The 21,314-nt window shown below is 45.2% G+C and overlaps 1 protein-coding gene across 2 annotated transcripts in view; it reads left to right on the forward strand.

Moving 5' to 3' along the window:
* Nucleotides 1–21,314, forward strand: part of LOC146863385 (disintegrin and metalloproteinase domain-containing protein 33-like) — a 460,898-nt gene that overhangs the window by 351,418 nt on the left and 88,166 nt on the right. For both annotated transcript variants that reach the window (XM_085642820.1, XM_085642819.1), the window contains exons 9-11: nucleotides 4,045–4,211; nucleotides 12,320–12,404; nucleotides 13,571–13,713. In XM_085642820.1, coding sequence (XP_085498946.1) covers nucleotides 4,045–4,211; nucleotides 12,320–12,404; nucleotides 13,571–13,713 — 395 coding nt within the window. The remainder of the gene's footprint in view (nucleotides 1–4,044; nucleotides 4,212–12,319; nucleotides 12,405–13,570; nucleotides 13,714–21,314) is intronic.

Genomic DNA, 21,314 nt, shown 5'->3' on the forward strand with positions numbered 1-21,314 from the left:
CAACTCGCTTTTGTTACAAAGCAGCAATGAGTTTACTTGATGAAGAAAGATGTCTTATAAATTTAGAAATTTGCTGGAAGTTCCCTAGTAAGCGCTTTCTGCCGATCAGTTTGTGGCTTCAACGTGCTGCACAAAAGTGTTGTCTCCCTATCTCATGCCTCAAAACAGCTCAGAGAACCGGCTCGTTGTACAACAAACTGGAGGCAGGGGGTGTTTGTTCAGGGTTAGGCACACTCACATACCTTTAAGGGCTCCTTTGTAATTCAGAAACAGACAGTAACGCAGGGTGACTCACCTGGAGGCCAGCAATTTGGGTTCTGGGCTATTGTTTTCATTGTTTACACCAGGTTAGGTCTGGCCACAAGTTAAATGTCACTCTAGAAAGACTTTGACTAGTAAGCCTGGTGCCTGATAATGTATTGGTGAATGGGGCACTTGCAAAAGCCTCTATGGATAGATCAGATTATCAGGGCAGAGTTTTAACAAAAGGTTGTCATCTTCTCAGACATTTCTTAGTGGGTTTACCTTCTTGGCAGGAAGAGTTCTTGGGAGAATGCAATTCCAAATTTGGCTTCTAGAGGTTAGCTGAGATTGATTCACCTACAGATATCAAGCCTCTTTTCAGACAATGGCTGAGACCTGGCAAGACTCTGACATAGTCCCCAGGTATATAGCACATGGTTCAGCCATCTTGAAGTGGTAAACATAGAATTAGGGAGAAACCACAAAAATGTCTGGGTGCGACTTACAGGCAACTTCTATGCCTGTGTTTTTACACATCTTTCCAAGCGAAAGGCACAGCCATGCTTTACATCCCTCCCTCCTGCTTCTGTCATTTCATCTTGAAATATACAGATGTTGTTTACTAAACCCAGTACACAAGGCCATAGGTCCGCTGTATGTTACTTTCCTTGCACATTGTGATTCGAGAGATTAGTGTCAGCATTAATTGTTTACGGCGGGTGATAAATTCCACTGAGTTGGTGGAGTTCACAGAGTTTTGCCTACTCCGTGATGGGCTTGGAATGCTGAGCTCTGTCAAAACTCTGCCAAGCACTGCGTGCAGATTTTTTCGTATGTGCTGCTCGCCAACGCTAAACATTTGTGTCCCCTAGGGTGGTTTTCGGACGCTAGAACACCTCAGGGCAAGACTTGTCCTTATAGGTGGTTGCGGCAGTCCACACCGCATGATTCAGTTCGTGCTTATTTTTGCAGCACGGGACAAGTTCCCGTAACTACAAATCAGAACGAGCAGAGCAACTTGCCAAATTCTTCCCACTTGTGAAACTCCGCAGAATCTGCGGAATTCCGCAGAGTAAAACTCCATGAGTTCCTCGCACCCCTGCTAATTGTACTGATGGGCTGGCGTGTACTTGCCCTCTCATGCAGGAAGTGATGCAACCTTAAATAAATGTCATTGAAAGTGAGAGAGAACAAGCCCTGTCACTGCCCAGGTAAAATATATAATACATAAAAGTCAATGATTAACAATGGATGGCAGCAACAGCTAGATACTGAATGAAAACCAAGCCTTGGGAGGTGCGCTGGTTTACATATCGCGTTTAATATTGGATCTAGTTATTCTTTCCAATGGGACTGTTGGCTTAAGTTTGAATTTTTATTTAACCACTTCAATGAGTTCACTGTCAACAACACCAATTTGCTGAAACTGGACCCATCTACAAACCATTTGTAGATGGCAGTCTGGAAATTCCACTAAGATATGGCTGACTGGGTGGGTTAGGCAAATGGTCTGAAGAAGAGTTTGAGATTGTTGGAGAAGTCAGTATAATTATAAATCATAAACATAATACGGTTATTGTTGGTCTTGACCTTTACTGCAGTGTCTCCACCAAACGTTTTGAGTCCACCCACCTGTTTTCTGAACCTGGTTTTGTTGACTGTTAGGACTCAGTGCACTCCACCACTGTTAACCAGAGCTAAAGTGCTTCGACATGGCAAAATAGGCTTACACCAAATTTGCCCATTTAATTTACTTGTTAGTCCATAGTAAAGTGGCACTACATCTACTCAGGGTTGTAAATTAAAAGCTACTAGTGGGCCTGCAGCACTTGTTAAGCCATCCATGTAAGTATCTTTTTCAAATATGTCTCAGGCCTGCCATTGAAGCCTGTATGCAGTATTAAACAGCCAACTGGACTTTGCAAAATAAACCTTTTGGCAAGCTTAAAACTCTCTTTAAAATACATGTGTTACACCTAGGGTAGGCCCTAAACAGCCCAGAGGGCATGGTGTATTTAATAAGTAGGGCGTGTATTTTTAAGTTTTACATGTCCTGGTAGTGAACAACTCACAAATTCATTTTTCACTACTGTGAGACCTACCTCTCCCATAGGATGACATTGATGAGTGATCACTTTTGCTTGGGAGCAGGAAGAAATATCATGTTTGGTGTCTAAAGAATTACAATTTAAAACTTCTTTAATAGTAAAGTCATATTTTTAGTCACAGTTCTGAAAATGGCACTTTTCGAAAGTTGACATTTTCTTGTTCTAACCCATTGGTGCCTGCAGCCTATCTCCTGGGTCACATGACTAGGTGTAGTTGGCAGTTTGTCTTTGTGTATTACTCCTTGACAGTATCACAAAGGAGGGACTGGGTGTTGGCTGTCCTCTTCAGTAGATAGGAGGGGCAGAGTTCATCTACCACACTTGCACTTCAAAGGCACTGCCCAAGCTCACTCACAAAGAACTTCACACTAGGCTATTTTGCCTGCAGACAACCAGGGGCCAAGGCTGGGAGACAGGAAATTCCAGACACTTCTGTAAGTGGAAAACTCCAGAAGCTTTTCTCACTCCAAAAGAGGCACAATGTATGAAAATAGAACCCTCAGACGCACACTCAGACAATTTCTGGACCTGTGGAAGACTCAGAAAAAGACCTGCTATGCAGCCTTGCTAATGGAAGGACTGCCTTTCTGCTAGAAGGACTGCCCTGCTACCTGAGGGAGGAAGACTGGACCTGCTTGTTGAACCCAGAACAACAAGAGTGGCTCCAACAGTTAGCTGACTGGCCTCCTGTTCTGAAATACATGAACATAACAAGCTCCAGGAACCTGCCCTGTATCTGTACAGCTGCCCCAACTCCATTGGACCTGCTTGTGCCCTCCTGCTGGCCTCTGCTAGACAGAGTCCTGATCCTCAAGAGGTGCCCCCCAGGTCCTACACCTTTGGCTGGCATCAGAATGTACACCTCCTGGTCCAATTGTGGGTTTCTTCTGAACCGACGCAGTGCGACGCAACACTACGCAGCACGGTACAGGACCTCACATTACAGCACCTCGCAGCCCCTGATTGGCGGCCTCATTGGAACCGACATAACACAATGCAACCCGAAGCAGGACCTTTCGTGCCAGCCCTTCCTACAAATTATCGGAACCAACGCAGTGCGACAACATGCGCCACAGCAAGGACATAAGATACAATTCTCAGTGGGGCTAACCTGGTCCCTGTATCCGGCCAGTACACCATTGCAGTCGGCCTGAGGTTGTAACTTTATCCTGGTCTGGCACGACCAGATAACCACGGTTACCACTTTGCACTACTTTTATCTAAAACAATTAAATTCAATACCTCCAGTTTTACTGATTGGATTTCTGTCGTTATGGTGTCTTGTGCTGTGTTTATAACTTTATTGTTGTTTGTGTGCTACATAAATACTTTACACAGTGCCTCTAAGGTAAGCATGACTGCCATTGTGTCAAGATACCAGAGGGTTAAGCCCAGTTTAATTCAGTGTCTTTTTGTGGTTCACCCTGTCAAGGATTGTGGCTGTTGCTTGAGATGGGCTCACACCTCCTCAACCAACAACCCGAGTCCTCAAGTTATGCTTTTATAACATGATTCTTGTTTTTTAGGAATAAGATCCACAAATGAATCAGTTACTGAAAAAATGTTTTAGGAACATCATATTACCTACAATTTGCATGCCCAGTTACCGCCTCATGCCACCACAATTAGCGCAATCTGAGAAACCCTAACTTAATTTAACCCCTTCTTCTGCCTTCTCTTTATCCTCCTGTAGTTTTATAGGTTGTTGAATATCAAGGTGGCTCTGATTGGGCTGGAAGTGTGGACAGAGAGAGACCAGTGCAGGGTCACGGATGACGCCAACGCCACCCTCTGGGCCTTCCTGAAATGGAAGCAGAAACTGAAGCTGCGGAAGAAACATGACAACGCCCAGCTTCTCACGTGAGCATTGCCTGAGCTTGTAAAAAGCCACGCCCTCTCTATATCTGCTGTCAATATACCCTCTTTATTTGCTATCACAACTTCCTTTGTTTGTGTTGTCACTGCTCCCTCCATATCTGAGCTCACTACTGCCACTGGCGTTTCAAAAGGACCCACCTAAAAATAGTTCCAGGACCTTAGACGGATCTGCATCCGCATCTCTGGAAAATAAGTACAAAAGTAAGCCCCAAACCACTCTACATTGTTCCAATTCCAAGTTCTTCTTGACCAAGGAAGGGAGTGCTTTACAAGTACTCAAAGAGCTGCTGTGAGACCAGGGCTGGTGTCTGTGTGAACGCCATTCTCCCGTTCTCGCACAGGTCATGGGACGGAGCAGCTAGAAGCCTGCCTCCCTGTCTTCTTAGAGAGCGAAGGAGCATATCTGGCCCTAGAGGAAGAGAGACGTCCTGAAGGAAAGCCTCAGCCCTGCTGCCTCTGTACGGGACAACGAGAAGAAGCTGAGTTTGCAAGCACAACATACTGGAGGGGACTAACCTGGATACAGGGGAGATGGTGCAAGAGCATGGAGGGGGTAGGGAGCCACTGGGTTGGTTGTCAGGGTGAAATAGCGTAACTTTGTTTAACCTAATTGTATCGTATTTCGTACCACTGTGATATTGAAAGTCCTTCCTTTCCTACAAAGGCAAGCACAGGGTTGGACATTGATTTATTGGGTTTGTTGGTGGATTGATCAGTTCTGAGTCTCTGCCCCCCACAATAACACCCTAAGATCCCTGAGAGTTAAGTGTGGAAAAGATATACTCGGGCCTGTTTGCAGAACCACAGTAGGGCAGGCCGTAGAGCACCAGTGACAAATGACTTCAACCACCATGATTGGGGCTCGTGGTCCCTGACGTCCATATGGCCTCTGAACAGGATGTGACATCCATTACATTATTTCTTCCATAATAAATGTATGGTGTCATGTTTCATTATAGCTGCTGTCTCTGTTTCCTGTACTTCTCCTGTCAATAATTTCTCGCTATCTAAAGTGAGTTCCTTTTTGTAATATTTTAATATTACTTAACATCTATCATCAATAAATACTGACACCTCTTCCTTTACATCTCACTACTTGCTCTTCAGGTTGTCACTGTTTCCTCTATCAGTAAGGACACACTCTCAGTTGCAGCAGAGCTCATGAGACATAAACCCATGTGTACACCAAACACAGGAGCTGGTTATCAAAGCCCACAGGAGCACCGGCTGTAGTGCCTAATTTGTAAAACAATAAGTGCCAGGGCTCTCGTCAGGAGGCCTCTGCAGCTTGCACCATCCATTATCTCTCCCAGCACTGCTGATGAGAGTAGCAATACAACTACTAACCATCACACGCCTAAAACCGTGACAATTCAGCCTATTCCAGGCCTCCAAAGCTTTAAGAATGGCTTGGGCAGCAGTCAATAGTAATTTTTAATGCATATTGAATTAATAAACAACTGTTGTTGTGCTCATCTTTAAATTAGACAGACAGCGCCACCATGTGCCAGACTGTTACAAGCCCCAGTGTTGACAATTAAGTGCCAGTGCCGAGCACTGGAACCCACTGGCTCAAATTAAGCACTGACCGGCTGTCAACAGATACAATCACAGCTATTCATCCACCTGGCCATGGGTAGGTTTACTGAACTAGAAGATGCATATGCAACTCTGTAAAACCCTCGGCCTTATTCCATGAGACATGAAGGTCACACTCCCACAAACCAATATTTGCAGCATCGTCACTATATCATCATCTCTACAGGAACCAGATTCAAGACTGCACAGAAGTGATGGGAACAGGTTTGCAAGAGCCCCAAGAGTTGACAGAACTGCGGTGCCATCCTAAAGGCAGAATGTATGCCTTACCAAGGCCTCTGGCATTAAAAGTCTGCACTCCTTTCCTCCTCTTTTCGTGAAACACTAATTAACACTTATCACCATAAGTACAAGACATGGTGAAGCCAAAGTGCCAAAGTTAAATCGATTCAATCCCTAGGTTCTTGATTCTTTTCCTATCTCTAGCGTTTGATCGCAATGCTTGTGGCAAGTGTCTTACCACAAGCCTAACACGTTACAATTCTCATCACCTGATGGAAGTTAAACTCAAGGGAAGGTTCCTTTATAAGGGTCTTGTGAGAGCCTGAGAGAAAAGATCTCAGAGCCATTGCAGTTAGTTCTACACATCCACTAGGGGTCACTTCGGCGTTTCATTTATCCCTCTATCAGATATAGTGATGTCGGTCGGGAATATCGAAGCCAGAATATTGACGGGTCGCAATATCGTGACCAGAATATTGTGCAACAAAATATTGAAAGGTAGGTTTGTATAGATTTTCTATACCTTAATCCACATATACGTCCCTGGGTGAGATATATAGCTTCAAGGTACTTAGATGAGGAGTTAATAATAGTAAATCCATACATCCCGCTGTGCACTTACCTCTTCAATATTGTTTCTCTCGATCTACTGGTCATAATGTTGTGATAGTTCGATATTCTGGCTTTGAAATTCCCTACCACACTACATATACTTGTAGAACTTTCTACAGTAAATGCCAACTATAGATCTTATGCTATCTTAGGCCAGATCACAATAAAATATGCCTGTGTATGTGGTCTGAAGCCAACCACCTCCAGACCATCTGCTCTGATTCCTCTCTACATTCATCACTTCTCACAGGAAGTTGCTAAAGAGATTTACACAAAGACAGGTCACAAATAGTGGCCGCAAAGCGCGCAACAATCATTTGCGACCTGTGTCTGATTTTGCATTGTGAAATCTCAAGTCAGAGGGGGTCCCATATCCCAGCCTAATAAATATTAATTAGGCAGGTCGCAATCAACCACAGTGATTGTGGCCTACCAGGAATAGCAGACCATGTCCCTGCATTTGTATTCCTAAGTGGGAAACTTCTTGTTCTAGGTATATGAGCTGCAGATCACACTTAGCATTAGATCGCCATCTGGTGCTGGGCTTGGATGCTTGCACCTTGTTGTTGTCTTAGAAGAAGTCTTTGTAGTCACGAAATAGGTGACTCCTCCCTTGGACGATAGAGCGCATGGGCATCGACTCCATCCTCAGATTGTTTTTTTCCGCCATTGGGTTTGGATGCAACTTTTGCGCTCCGGTTCGAAACTTACCTTTCAAACTTTTTCGACGCGCACAACTTCAGCAAACTCTTCCGATTGACTTCGAACATCGAAATCTTTGCCGCGCCTTTCACCGCTTCGATTTCAGTCGTCGACGCGGGCCGCTGGGCCTATCGACGCCGTAAGGCCTACCTGCTCATGGAAAGGACGCCGTTCAAAAAATTCCCCCAGTGTGGAGCGAAGTTTCCACACAGTGACCATCATAAGGTCTGCAACTTGTGCCTCTCGCCAGAACACGACGAGTCCAGCTCTCCAAGCCTGCACCTCTTTTCGATCAAAAAAGACTATTCAAGATCGTCGGGCTTGACGACACATCATGGCACAGAGTTCAGCTCTGGAACCAGAGGACATCTTCAACGAGGCTCCGGATGTCCCAGAAGAAGATTCCGAAGATGTGGAAATCGTGTCAGAGACAGAAGACTCGGACGACCCCATCACTCCTGGTCAACGAGTGAGTACTACTGCCCCTACTACAACTCCACCACAAAAACAGATGCCCCGCCCCCGGGCCCAGCTCAGAAGAAAAAAGACAAGCCTTCCGGTAGCTCGGGACCGAGCAAACCGCATGTAATAGTCCCACCGGCACCTTCGGCTCCGAAATCGACTCTGACTTCTTCCACGCCGAAAGGCAAACCAGAACACCTCGAGGCCCATAAATAAACCGGCTTCGAACACTTCTAAGCCTAAGGATCACACCTCGGCTCCAAAACCAAAACCTACGGAACCGAAAAACAAGCCTAAAGATTCTACCACGCCTCCGAAGGCCAAAGAGCAAAAAACTCAACAACAGCCCCCTCCGAACCGAAAAAATTGGTGCCGAAAGCGGTTGTCGAGGAAGAGGAACTCTTTCATTCGGATCCTGTCGATCCCAGACAGAAGAAATCTACATTAACCCTAAAACAAGACATGTCACAGCTGTGCCAATCAAGAAGAGGAAGTTAGACACAGCACACGCCCCTCCAGTGCCTGTCAAGAAGAAGGACTCTGCTACATCACCTATGCCTCCTTCTTCTCCTGTACTTCCTTCTAACCCCCTTCCTCTCCCTAAACCTGTTACACCCTCTCTGCCTGTAACTTCTCCACCACATACACCACCACCAGATGATGATGATGATGATGACCTAGGGTGGGGGGGGGGAAAACCCGAAAGATCCGTTCACGGATCCAGACGACCCACCACAGGACGATTGGAATTACCCAATAGATCTACCAGACCTCCCAAGCCCTCAGCCATACCCAACAAAACCATCTCCCCCAGACGATAACATTGGTTTTGGACAGTTGATCAATAGGGCTGCCGTTTTTCACGGTGTGACAATGCACTCAGACACAGCAGAGGAGGATTTCCTTTTACATACATTTGAACAGTCCCAAAAAACTGTACAAATATTACCAATGACTAAAGGGGTCATTAAACATGCCCCTGACGTATTCAAAGATCCCATACGAGCCAGGATTCTTAATCCTAGGATCGATAAAAAAATAAACACCTGCCCCTGACGACCCTGCGTACATCATAGGACAGCTGCCAATTCACAAACCTCCGGGGATGCACCACCCCCGGATAAAGAATCCAAATTACTAGACGCATCTGGCAAAAGAGTAGCTGCGCAGGCGGCCAATCTATGGCGCATAGCAAACACTCAAGCACTGCTGGCTAGATATGATAGGGCCCATTATGACCAGCTGAAAATCCTATTACAGCATTTGCCTGACCAATATAAAACTCAGGCAAACGATCTAATCCAAGAGGGCAAACTGATAACAAACGCCGCAATTAAATGTGCCCTTGATGCAGCAGACACTGCTTCTTGGTCCATTAATACCAGTGTATTGCTCAGACGACATGCCTGGCTACGCATTTCAGGCTTTAAACAAGAGGTCCAGACAACCATTCTAAACCAGCCGTTCAATCAACAACAACGTTTTGGATCGGCTGTAGACACTGCTCTTGAAAAGATCAAAAAAGACTGCTAAGTCCATGGGAGCGTTACAGTCTCCACAAACGCGTGGCTCCTTTCGTCGCTCCTTTTATAGAGTAGCCTCCAAAAACATGGATGCATATACCTCATCTTCTTTTAAAAACACCACCCAAACATCCCCCAATAGAGGATATTTTAGAGGAGGATACAGAGGGAATAACAATAAGGGGAGAGGCCGAGGTAACAACAACACTCGCACCCCCCCTGCTGCTAAACAGTGACTTCCCTCCACTCCCCCAGACCATTCCACTCCAGTCGGGGGAAGATTATCACAGTTTCTGCCTGTCTGGGAATCCATCACAACAGACAAGTGGGTAAAACAAATTATCCAATATGGTTACTGCCTGGAACTTACAGCTACCCCCCAAACATACCACCCAAGCAACGTTTAATGTCCACAGAACATCTTACACTTTTAAAACAGGAAGTTCTCTCGCTGCTTCAAAAGCAGGCCATAGAGCCAGTCCCATTACTACATCAGGGAACAGGGGTTTACTCCCTGTATTTCCTAATCCCCAAAAAGGACGGGACCCTAAGGCTAATACTCGACCTCAGACCCCTCAATCGCTACATACACTCAGATCATTTTCACATGATCACTCTTCAACAAGTGCTTCCACTACTCCAACAACAAGACTTCCTTGCCACACTAGATCTCAAGGACGCATACTTCCACATTCCCATACATCCTGCTCACAGGAAGTATCTAAAGTTCGTAGTGGACGGACAACACTATCAGTTCAAAGCCCTTCCATTCGGAGTCACCACCGCTCCCAGAGTATTTACCAAATGCCTGGCAGTTGTAGCAGCACACCTAAGAAGACAACAAATCCATGTCTTCCCATATCTGCACGACTGGCTAATAAAAGCCAAATCATTCAACCATTGTGTTCAACACACTTATCAAACCGTCCAAACACTGCACAACTTGGGGTTCACAATCAACTATACCAAGTCTCAACTGCAACCCTCTTATGTACATCAATACCTAGGGGCCACAATAAATACTTCCACAGCTCTGGCATATCCCAGTCCAGCCAAGATAGCCCGTATACAAGGTCTCATCAACAAATTTCAAACCCAACACTCTCTTCCAGCCAGAGTGTTCATGCAACTCATAGGCATTATGGCATCTTGCATATTTATTGTACCTTATGCAAGACTTCAGATGTGTCCCTGACAGGAATGTCTGGCACAACAGTGGAATCAGGCTCACGGACAGCTCACAGATCTGGTGTTGGTGGACAGCCGCACACATCGCTCTCTGCAGTGGTGGAACACAACAAACTTATCCAAAGGGCGGCCGTTCCTCGAACCTGTTCCACAGATAGTACTAACAACAGACACATCACTCACAGGATGGGGAGCTCATCTCTTAGCTCACACGACGCAGGGCAAATGGACCACTCAACAGAAAGTGCTCCATATCAATCATCTGGAACTGCTAGCAATATTCCTAGCTTTAAAATCATTCCAAGTTCATGTACAAAACAAGGCTGTCCTGATCCGGACGGACAACATGACAGCCATGTATTACATACAGAAACAAGGTGGCACACATTCTCTGCAGCTGTCACAGCTCGCGCAGAATATTTGGAGGTGGGCCATTCCGCAAAACATATACCTGCTTGCAGAACATCATCCAGGAGTTCACAATCAGATTGTGGATCTGTTAAGTCGACAGACACAACAGATTCACAAATGGGAACTACATCCCCAAGTTCTTCTACCATTTTTCCAGATGTGGGGCCAACCAGACATAGATCTGTTTGCCACACACGAAAACGCAAAATGCCCAACCTTCGCCGCCAGGTTTCCACACCCGCTGTTCAAGGGCAATGCGATATGGATGAACTGGTCAGGCAGATTTGCGTACACTTTTCCGCCACTCCCACTGATTCCACTAGTAGTACGCAAGCTACGACAACAGTCTCTAAAAATGATCCTAGTGGCTCCCACAAGGGCACACCAACCGTGGTTCACAACACTGTTGGAACTCTCACTAGTCCCACACCAAAAATTACGCCTCTCCCCATCACTACTAATGCAGAACCATGGAGAGATAAGGTACCCCGATCCAACTCAAATGAATCTGGCGATCTGGCTCCTGAAGTCCTAGAATTTGGTTATCTTAACCTCTCACCGGATTGTATGAACATCATTAAAGAAGCTAGGCGCCCTACTACCAGAGCTTGCTAAGCGGCAAAATGGAAGAGATTTGCCATTTACTGCACTAACAATCATATCGATCCACTGGATGCGTCCATCCAGAACATCATTTGCTACTTACTACATTTGCAAAGATGTAATTTAGCATACTCATCCATACGTCTACATCTAGCAGCACTTGCCGCTTACTTACAAAACAGAAAACACTTGTCACTTTTTAGGGTCCCAGCAATGAAAGCCTTTATGGAGAGCCTTAAAAGGTTCATTCCTCCCAGATTACCACCCTCTCCAGTATGGAGCCCAAAAATGGGACTCAGACACAACAAACAGCCATTTTGCTCTGCTAGTGCTGCGATTTTGCGAATAAAATGTTTACGAATGCAGAACGGCTTTACACGTCAGGTGCTTAGTTCAGAGAGATTAGTTATTAGCAAGTTAAACAATAGATCATCCCTTCATTGAAGTGCATGAGAGACTAGTAAGTGTTGCACACTCAGGAAAGGCTGTGAGTTATTGTGAAATAATACACGGAACATGAAACTGAAAGGAGGCAGCGGTCCAGCATGGAGTGGTGGACCTGGTTTGAGGTATGGGCCGGTTTGAAAGGGACTTCAGGATTCAGAATAACCCCCCGCTTTTGTGCCATGATACCCATACACCCATATGTCTTTCATATCACCCTACTGTGTCACTGGACAACCCTATAAGTGCCTTCTCTTTGTGTTCTACTGGTAGTCCTGAAGCTTGGATGGAACAGAAGTGACACGTGCTCTTTCTTTCCTTTAGTGGGGTAACCTTCAAAGGCACCACCATTGGAATGGCCCCCCTGGAGGGAATGTGCACTGGAGAGAACTCAGGAGGGGTCAGCATGGTAAGTCCTTGGTCCTGAGAGCAGAACCACTCTTGCATTCCTAATAATGGTAGCACTGATCACTGATACAGCGATCAGACCCTGCCTCCTGTGTCACTGCTAAAGTGCATATATGTACCCACCCTCGGGCAGCTCCTTTGAGATCTCACTGGAAGATGACATGTTGATGGGACTGCAGGGTGTCCACTGATCTCTGCAGGAATATAGCATGTTACATCGCATGCTATAAAATTGCGTTCTATCACAACGCGTTTGTTACAACGACCGCGTTGTTAGAATGCACTACCTTTACATCACAAGCCAATAGATCGACTTGCTGTAGGGGGCGCACTGGATTTAGGAATTGTATAATTTACTATTCCAACTCCAGCCTGCACAACAGTAGGGAAGGTGTTGGAATAGTAAATTATGCTATTCCTAAGGTTAGAGTGCCCCCTACAGCAAGTTGATCTAATGACTTGTGATGTACAGGCATCGCGTTCTAAGTAACAACGCGATCGTTGTAACAACCGCGTTGTAATAGTAACGCGATGTAATAGCAGCGGTTTAAACGCTGTTTCCCCTCTGCAGCCCATCATCAACCTACTAAACCAGGGTTCTCCAAAGTCGGTCGGTCGGTCCTGGAGGGCCTGATCCATGCCAGATTTTTATCCAAATGAGGATTTACCAAAAATCTGGCATGGATCGGGCCCTCCAAGAAAAACTTTGGAGAACCATGTATTAAACTAACACCCTACCATGGTACAATTACACAGAGTGGTATCTGTTATTTGGTATGCATAGTGTAACAGACTGCATCAGGGAACCAATTTTACATTGAATTGACCGCGTATGCACACATATTTGGAAAATATATAGATATATATTTTCAAACATGTGCTTGGTGTGTGTGTCTGTGCTTGGTATGTGTTTGTTGTGTTTGTGATGCATCTCTGTGGGTGGGGTGGCATGTGCATTCGTGTGTGTGTGGCTCTATGCCTGTGGCGTGTGTGTGTATGGTGTGTGTAGCTTGCAGAAACATGTCGACTCTGCTGGTTATACCGCATGCACATGTTCATGCAGCACATGCAAGCTTGTGGCAGTGTGCTTGCTGCAGCATCTTTAACCATGTGCCTACCAGTATGATTCAACCAAAGAGTTTCTAACTTTTCTACTTCTATCCCAAGGACCACTCAGAGGTCCCGATCGGAGCAGCCGCTACCATGTCACATGAAATCGGACACAATTTTGGGATGAGCCATGACGACGATGGGTGCTGTGTTGAGGCTACCACAGCAGAAGGAGGATGTGTCATGGCTGCTGCCACTGGGTAAGAGAGCATAACACCTGCTTCTTCTTACTCCTTTATGTGTTCCAGCCACAGCGGAGTTATGGGAAGGAGAGCGACTTGGATTTGGTGGGCTGCGTTGCATTAAATCGCATTACTGTTTGTAAAGCATAAAAAACCTTTGATGGACAACCTGGTGCAGCCACACAATGAGCAGAGACAGTAGTTTTGGGAAAGACTTGAGAAGGAAATCAGAACAGTCTTGACAGGACAAAGGGATTCTTTGTCCTAGAAAACAACCATAAGCCTATTTCAAACTAGAAGTATCCTATAGGCAGAGCCACTGGAATTATGCAATTGTGCAGCTGCCACAATTTCCTCATAATTGTAGATTTGCCACATTTGTCACATAATCCATCATCTACTGCATAATCTGCAGATTTGGACCAAAAGAACATTTGTTTCTAGCTCAAATGGTTCTAAAGTTAGTAAAAACGCAGTGAAATGTGCTGCCGCAGAGTAGAAGGTCCTTTGCAAAGCTGGAGAGGTTACCTTTTTGTAGCTTGTTGCTATATTTGAATTTTAAACTGGTACGAATGAGGTGCGACTAATGCCCAGACAGTGTTAACAAGTTTAAAAATGACAAAATAATGAAGTAATACTATCACAAAATGTGCTGCAAAATGCCGCATTATTTGTCTTTTCTTGCCACATAATTTAATCAACCCTGCCACATAATTTGACCCTCCCCTGCCGCATTATTCCAGTGGCCCTTCCTGTAGGCAAATCCTTTGCCACTATCTTGGATACATTTATATATTAGAACAACCAACACTTATGTTGAAGCGGACATGCATCTCATAGACCTGAAGGTGGAGACTATTCTCTGGAAGGCAATGTTGGACACTTCCAAGTAGTGGCATGACCTGTAAGATGCTTTCATTTGAAGCCAGTGTAGTTGCCTGAGAACAGGGTTTGAGTTCAATGTTCTAGAAGGAACAGGGACTGGGTGGGCTGCTGGTTTAGAATCATCTGAGCAGAGGAAGAAGAGATGGTCCCAAGATAGCCTATTTTGAATTGCAAGTCCAGATTGGCCCTGATGATGTCAGAGACCACTATCACCACCCATTCCCCAAAGAGGCAGCGTGTAGCCAATTATAGAGAGTTTCAGATTGAAAAGAGGAAGTGAACACAGCTCTCACTTGTGCTGTCATATTCACAGTAGAGTCCACATAGAAATCTACTTCCCCACAATGGACACTGGGAGAGAATGTGGCCTTCACCACGATAAATTATAGATACATTTATTTATTTATGCATGTCTTTCGTCACATGCCACTTTGCTGCTAATGACCACTCTGTGCAACTGGGATGCCATTTGCGTTAGAACAAAGGGCGTGGCCCAATCTGCAGTGATCTGGGGTTGGCTGCAACTTATTTATATGTTAGTCATGGACCATGAGTGGTCTTAAGTGGTACTTTATGTGTTTATGTTTGGCGTTGACAAGGAACTTTGGATTTTAGCACAATTATATGCTGAATACACTTACTTACAGAGCCTTCACCCAGTCCACTTCATTCATTGGTCTAGTATAGTGTAATTCACATTTTTCTTCCGTCCAGTAGAGCATACAGCATGAGCCAGTGGGTCGGCCCACATCAGTCATTGGCTAACTTCACTGTGAGTGACAGCATCCTGCCCTTTCACAAGGAATACTTCAACACACAAAGTAGTTTCCTTCAGTGCCTGGGACAACTATGGCAACAGGTGCTTCTTGAGACAAAAACATGTTTTCAATTGAAAAGGGCCCAGCAGCTTCCTCAATAATACAATTTTGTAAAAACCATTAGAAAACAAAACAAGTATTTACAACACCAGAAAAGTTGGGGGGCAGCACTAGACCTAATAGCTTTGCCAGTGCTTGTTCTTGAATGTGGTCTTATGCCTTCTTACGTTCCAGAATACCAAACATTCACCATGCTCCCCCTAAAGAAGCCTGGCATGCTTCTGGCTGGTCTCAGGAATTAAAAGCTCTGAACACATCACCCCTGTGCTCATAACACTTCAGTGACAATTGCTACCCACTGAAGCAAGAAGGATTTTTAAGGACTGAAGACAGACAAGGATGCAGAGGTCACCAGACAGCAAAATAACCTTGCTGACAGCCCTAGCATACCTTCCAAGAAGTAACACCACACGTACTGCTTGACTACCGTCCTGAAACTTAGGAATCTGACACCACAATAAGCCTTGAGAAAAGCCCAACCATGTGTGCCATTGAGGGGCGAAACACTCGTTGCCTGCATTTTGAGTGTAACAGAAAAATATTAGTATGCAACCAACTATGACAAAAAGAATAACTATTTTAGGCATACATTTACATTAGCAACATCTATAGCTCAGCCTTTAGGAGCTGAGACTATTTTACTTTGCTTGTGTTTGTTATATAGATGTGTTTGTATCCCATGTGCTTCCTGGTTTTCCTTTCGGCCAAGAGTTTACTGTTTTGCCTTAATCTGTTTGGCAATGGGGAGTCCTTTACAAGGAACTAGGGTTAGGCATCCGCCGCTAGACTTTCTGGAGCGCCCCTATGCCAATTCGAAAGGGCTGAAATGCACAATATTCACAAGACACGGTGCATTCCTGTTCTTTCAGGAAGCGCCGACGCACAATTTGGTAGCTAGCTCCAATGCAGGCACCCTTGCATCATGGTGCAACTGACTCTGAAAAATACTTACAACTGTACTTACCAGTAACCCAATTTTCTCCCATAGGAAATCATTGACTCTTTTTCTGTGAAATTTCTTCTGTCAATTTCTGCAAACTTTAAATATTCTTTAAAAATCGTATAATTTCTGAAAACGTAATTACTTACCTGTTTTGGATAAAGGTCCCAGTACTGAGTCTAGGCACCCAGTACTGGATTACAAAAGTAACGAGAACATACTGTACCTGCAACTTGAATTTTCTGCCGTAGGGAATCATTGACTGTTTTCTATGAAATATTTTCTAAGTGTCAACTTTTGAAATAGCAAAATATTGTCTAAAAATCATCACAGTAATTAAGTCGACTTTTATCACTTGATTCCAAGTACTGACCCAGGTCTGAATCTAGAATCCAGTCCTGGAAATCCAAAAGTAATCCTAAAAGTAATCTGTTGCAAATAACTTGAAACTTCCATTGAGCTCAATGCATTATTGTGTTTAAAATTGTGTTGCCTATTGCAACCACTTTTAACTTTCTACAAAAGTCAATTGCATATTGCAAAAGTATTTATATAAAGCATCTCATTCTGAGAAAGTATATTTTAATACCTATTGTTGGTTCTAAAATAAAACAAGCATACATTTTATATATATAAACCATTGGCATAGAGTTCAGTTATTGAGTGTGTGAGACCATTTGCTGACTTAGTGTGTGCAACAAATACTTTACACTGTCCTCTGATACTGCCTTACTGCTCGACCAAGCTACCACTTTAGAGAGTAAGGTTATATCTAACTTTATCCTCTGCCAAACCTCTGGGGACTGTGGACTCTGTACACCCTGTACCTATTTGGGAACAGTATATACAGAGCTACTTTCTCACATACAGGTACTTTGGTGAAAAGTCCCGCATTCCATAGTTTTCTATGGTACAAGTTCTTGAAACCTTTTGAAAGTCATATTTTTAACTGTGTATGTTGAATTTTTGTCGTTTTGGTCTTGCTTAGTTTAGATAAAGATATTTTATTTTTCTAAACTTGTGTGTTGTCCTTTTGTGGTGTATTCACTATGTTACTGAGAGTGTTGGTACAAATACTTTACACATTGCCTTTGGGATAAGCCTGTCTGCTCGTGCCAAGCTACCAAGGGGGTGAGCATGGGTTATCTAAAGAGCGTATCCCCCTTACCCTGACTAGAAGCAGAAGTCACTATTTGGACAAAGGTACCTACCTCTGCCAACTAGAGACCCCCATTTCTAACAGGTGCCCTATGCCAAACCCCAGGAGTCTTTATGGTAGGACCCTGGATGGAAATGTCGACGCCCTGCTAGGACTTCGGGCAGTTGTATGCCTGAGCAACCGGGGCTTGCCTTGCAATGCTCCGCCCCTAAAATGGTGTGAGTAAAATCATGGACTGGTGGTCCACGGTATTTAAGGGAGAAAATCCCCAGATAAAATGGCAGCACCGATTGGGATGGCCACGGTGCCGTTTGGCTCATCAGGCGGGTGGGCAGCTCAGGTTACTCATCGCTGCTGCCCTTGGATTGCCCATAAGATAACCCACCACGTTGGCATATTTCATGTATGAAATAAACCTGCAGCAAACTGTTTTCCAACAAACTTTGTGTGGCGTGATTAGTTTGCAGTGTGTACTAGCCACCTTAGTATGCTGTGGGGGAGGGTTGCTGATATCGGCACAATTCCCTTTGGTGCTGCATGTGGTGTTGTTCGGAACCAGACCGGATCATCCCCTGGACAGACAGACACCTCATCAGAATAAGGTGACTCACGGGTGGCACTTGGCTGGGACTGGCCTCTTTTATGAAATGGTTTCACGACCGTGAATTTCCCCTTTTTGTCATGCTTTTTCATTCATCTTCCTAACTGCCTGATATTGTCTGAAGTTACAGATCCCAAACGTGGTTGTGGTTTAGCCTTAAGGCTTATGTGGAGCCGTGATGTCAGGTTCGTCAAATTTGACCACAAGAAAACAAGGTATGAAGGCCATGAGCCGGGATTCGGGAAGCTTCAACGTATGTGGCATGGAGGAGAGACGTTTGTGGACATTCGTGGTCGCCGTGTCATGTTTGTTTGTTACTCAGCACTTCAATTGCTCAAAGAACGCAGGTAAACTTTGAGTGTGTCAATGCGCCGCCACAAATCACACTGACGGATGTGTCCAACTTATAGCAATGGCACATGAGGTTAGGTTAAATATAGGAATTTAAGGTTCAGTTCTGGGTAAGCCTCTCTGAGATCCCCCTTGCCTTCTGCGTGCATGTCTGCATCCTCTAGGGACAACGTGTACTCTGTGTCTGCTATGGTCAGGATCTGAAGGTAAATGTAAACCATGCAACAGACATCATGTTTAAATATGATAGGCTGTCTTCAAAATTAAAAAAAGTGTATTTCTTGAACATGGAGCAGTGATTTACCTTATTGCTTCACATTAAATCAAGGAATTGAGAGGCAAATATTAAAAGTGAATATTTGTAAACAGGGAGTGAGAAACTGAGCATTTGCTTAATCCCTGTTTGTGCCTAAGCCTTAAATTATCTCTCTTTAATTACATCAAAGGCTTTGTCCCTCACTTTTGGAGGACGCGATTAGAGGATGGGCGAGGTCAAACTGGGACAGAAAACAGGCAGGGTGCCAAAATAAAAGTGTCCTCCATGAGAGACACAGACAGCTAAAAGAGGGGCCCTTTGCAAATCTAACTTTAAAAAGCTGCCATGCTGCAGCCATTTAACCTCTGCAATGTTCACCTACCTTTCATCCACGTCTGCCCCACCCCCAACACTTGTCGAAAACAGGAACATGGCTTCCATTGGTTCATCAGGTGCAGTGACACTGGGGCCCAAAGGTCTGAGGGCCGGACTGAGAGTGATTACTACTTTAGGCTGCGGTGACTGACCTAAGCTGCCCTGCCCGCCTGATGAGACAAACTGCACCGCAGACAACCCAATCGGTGCACCCATTTATGTGGGGATTATCCCCCTTAAATACCGTGGACCACCAGTCCATGACTTGACTCACGCCTTTTTAGGGGCAGAGCGTTTCACGGCAAGTCCCCAGTAGGCTTTCAACCATCCGAAGGACTAGCGGGGTGCTAACATTTTCATCCACTAATCCATGGCCCTGTAGTTAGGGTTGCCACCAGACTCAGAGAAAATTGCTTAAACACACTATTTTAGTTCTCATGATCTAGGCCACACCCCGCAATTGCGTTGGCCACGCCCCTTTAGCCGGGTTGCCTCGCCCCTTTCAGAGACCCCCACAGTTTTTTCATCCCACGTAAAGCCCTGACTCCGAGGCTTGTTGTTTGGACATCTGGTTGCCCCTGGTGGGTGGGCGGGCGGCGGCAGCGCCCCTGCTAATCACGCGGTCTGGCTTCCGGCCGCCACTTGACTTCCTTCGTCTGCCAGTCTGTCTCATGACAGGCAGCACGTGAAGCAGGAAAACACAGCTTCTCGTTACATTTGGTAGGAGTGTCATTTCATTCCGCTTGAGGCTGTGTTATGATTGCTTCCACATGACGCACCGCAGGCGCGCTGTGGATGTGGTCCAGTGGAACAGTCTGTTCAGCTGGGGGGATGCTAACTCACTTTTACACAGCCCTTCATTCAGCTGTGCGACACTTTCCAAGCAGCAGGTTTTACTATTATCCCATTCAATGGTTCTCGCCATTTCGACCTCAGAAGGATGAAAGGCTGCCTCTGCCTTGTCTGCAGATGACACCTACCAGTCAGCAGGAAGTCCTTTCATTATTGCTTCATTTAGCAATATTTGACACCTTCAGTTACTTTCATGAGTACTGCGCCATTGGGACGAATCATTGTGGCCAGACCTAAAACAGAAGGCCAGTCAATGAGGTTTGCTTGACTTATCATGTATTGTGGGTTTATGTGTAGCGACAAGTGAGGCTGGCGTCTTGTGCCTTATTTCCTGTTAGAGCCCGAAGGGCCAAGGGTCAGAACCTGTGTGTTCTCCCTCGCCCTACCCTGGTCATTTCTCTGACCCTTGACCCCTGCCACTCTTTATTATCTTCCCACAGCTAATCACAGTCTTCCTCAAGGATCACTGCTTGACGTAGGGCCAGCTTTGGTCCCGTACTCCCCTCTTCCCGTAGAGGCCAACGCCAGCACTTGTGCTTGGACCTATGGACTGGGCCACTGGAATTATGCGATTGTGCGACCGCAGCGGTTTTCACATAGTTATAGATTTGCCACATAATCCACCATCTGCCTCATAATCTGTAAATTTTAACAAAAAAGACTTGTTTCTAGCTCAAACTGTTCAAATGCAGCTACACCTGTTGCCACTCAGAGTAAAGCCATTTGCAAAGCTGGTCAACTTTCTGGTGCTTATTGCTATATTTGAGTATTAAGCTGGTTCTAATGAGGTGCAAACAATGCCCAGATAATGTTACCAAGTTTAAAAATATCGAAATAATAAAGCAATATTGTTGCATTATGTGCCGCGTTATGCCACATAATTTGCCTTTTCTTGCCACGTAATTTGTCCGTCTCCTGCTGCATAATTCCAGTGGCTCTGCCTATAGACCCATATCCTGTGGTGTGCTCCGACCTCCATGGGCTGCCCTGTTGGGGCTTCCAGTGGACTCGGAGGCACCCCATATACTGTATTCGTATAGACCCTGTCACCAGTGCGTTAAACTGTACTTACGACATCCTAGTGTTCAGTGGGAGAACCCAGTCCGGCTGGGCACTGTTCGATACACACCGGACTATAAATGCTGCAAAGTGTGAATTTCACAAACGTTACATATTCTGGGACAAAGAAATGTGCCATGGGCCAGACAGGATTCAGGCCCTCAAAGAAACCTCCTTCTCCTAAAGATGTCAACCATGTCCTAACAATCCTGTTTCTCGCCAAGTAGCATACAGGACTAGGCCAACATCAGCGATGCTCTCCA

This window comes from Triturus cristatus, chromosome 2_2, assembly GCF_964204655.1.
Source record: "Triturus cristatus chromosome 2_2, aTriCri1.1, whole genome shotgun sequence".
Classification (NCBI taxonomy): Eukaryota; Metazoa; Chordata; class Amphibia; order Caudata; family Salamandridae; genus Triturus; species Triturus cristatus.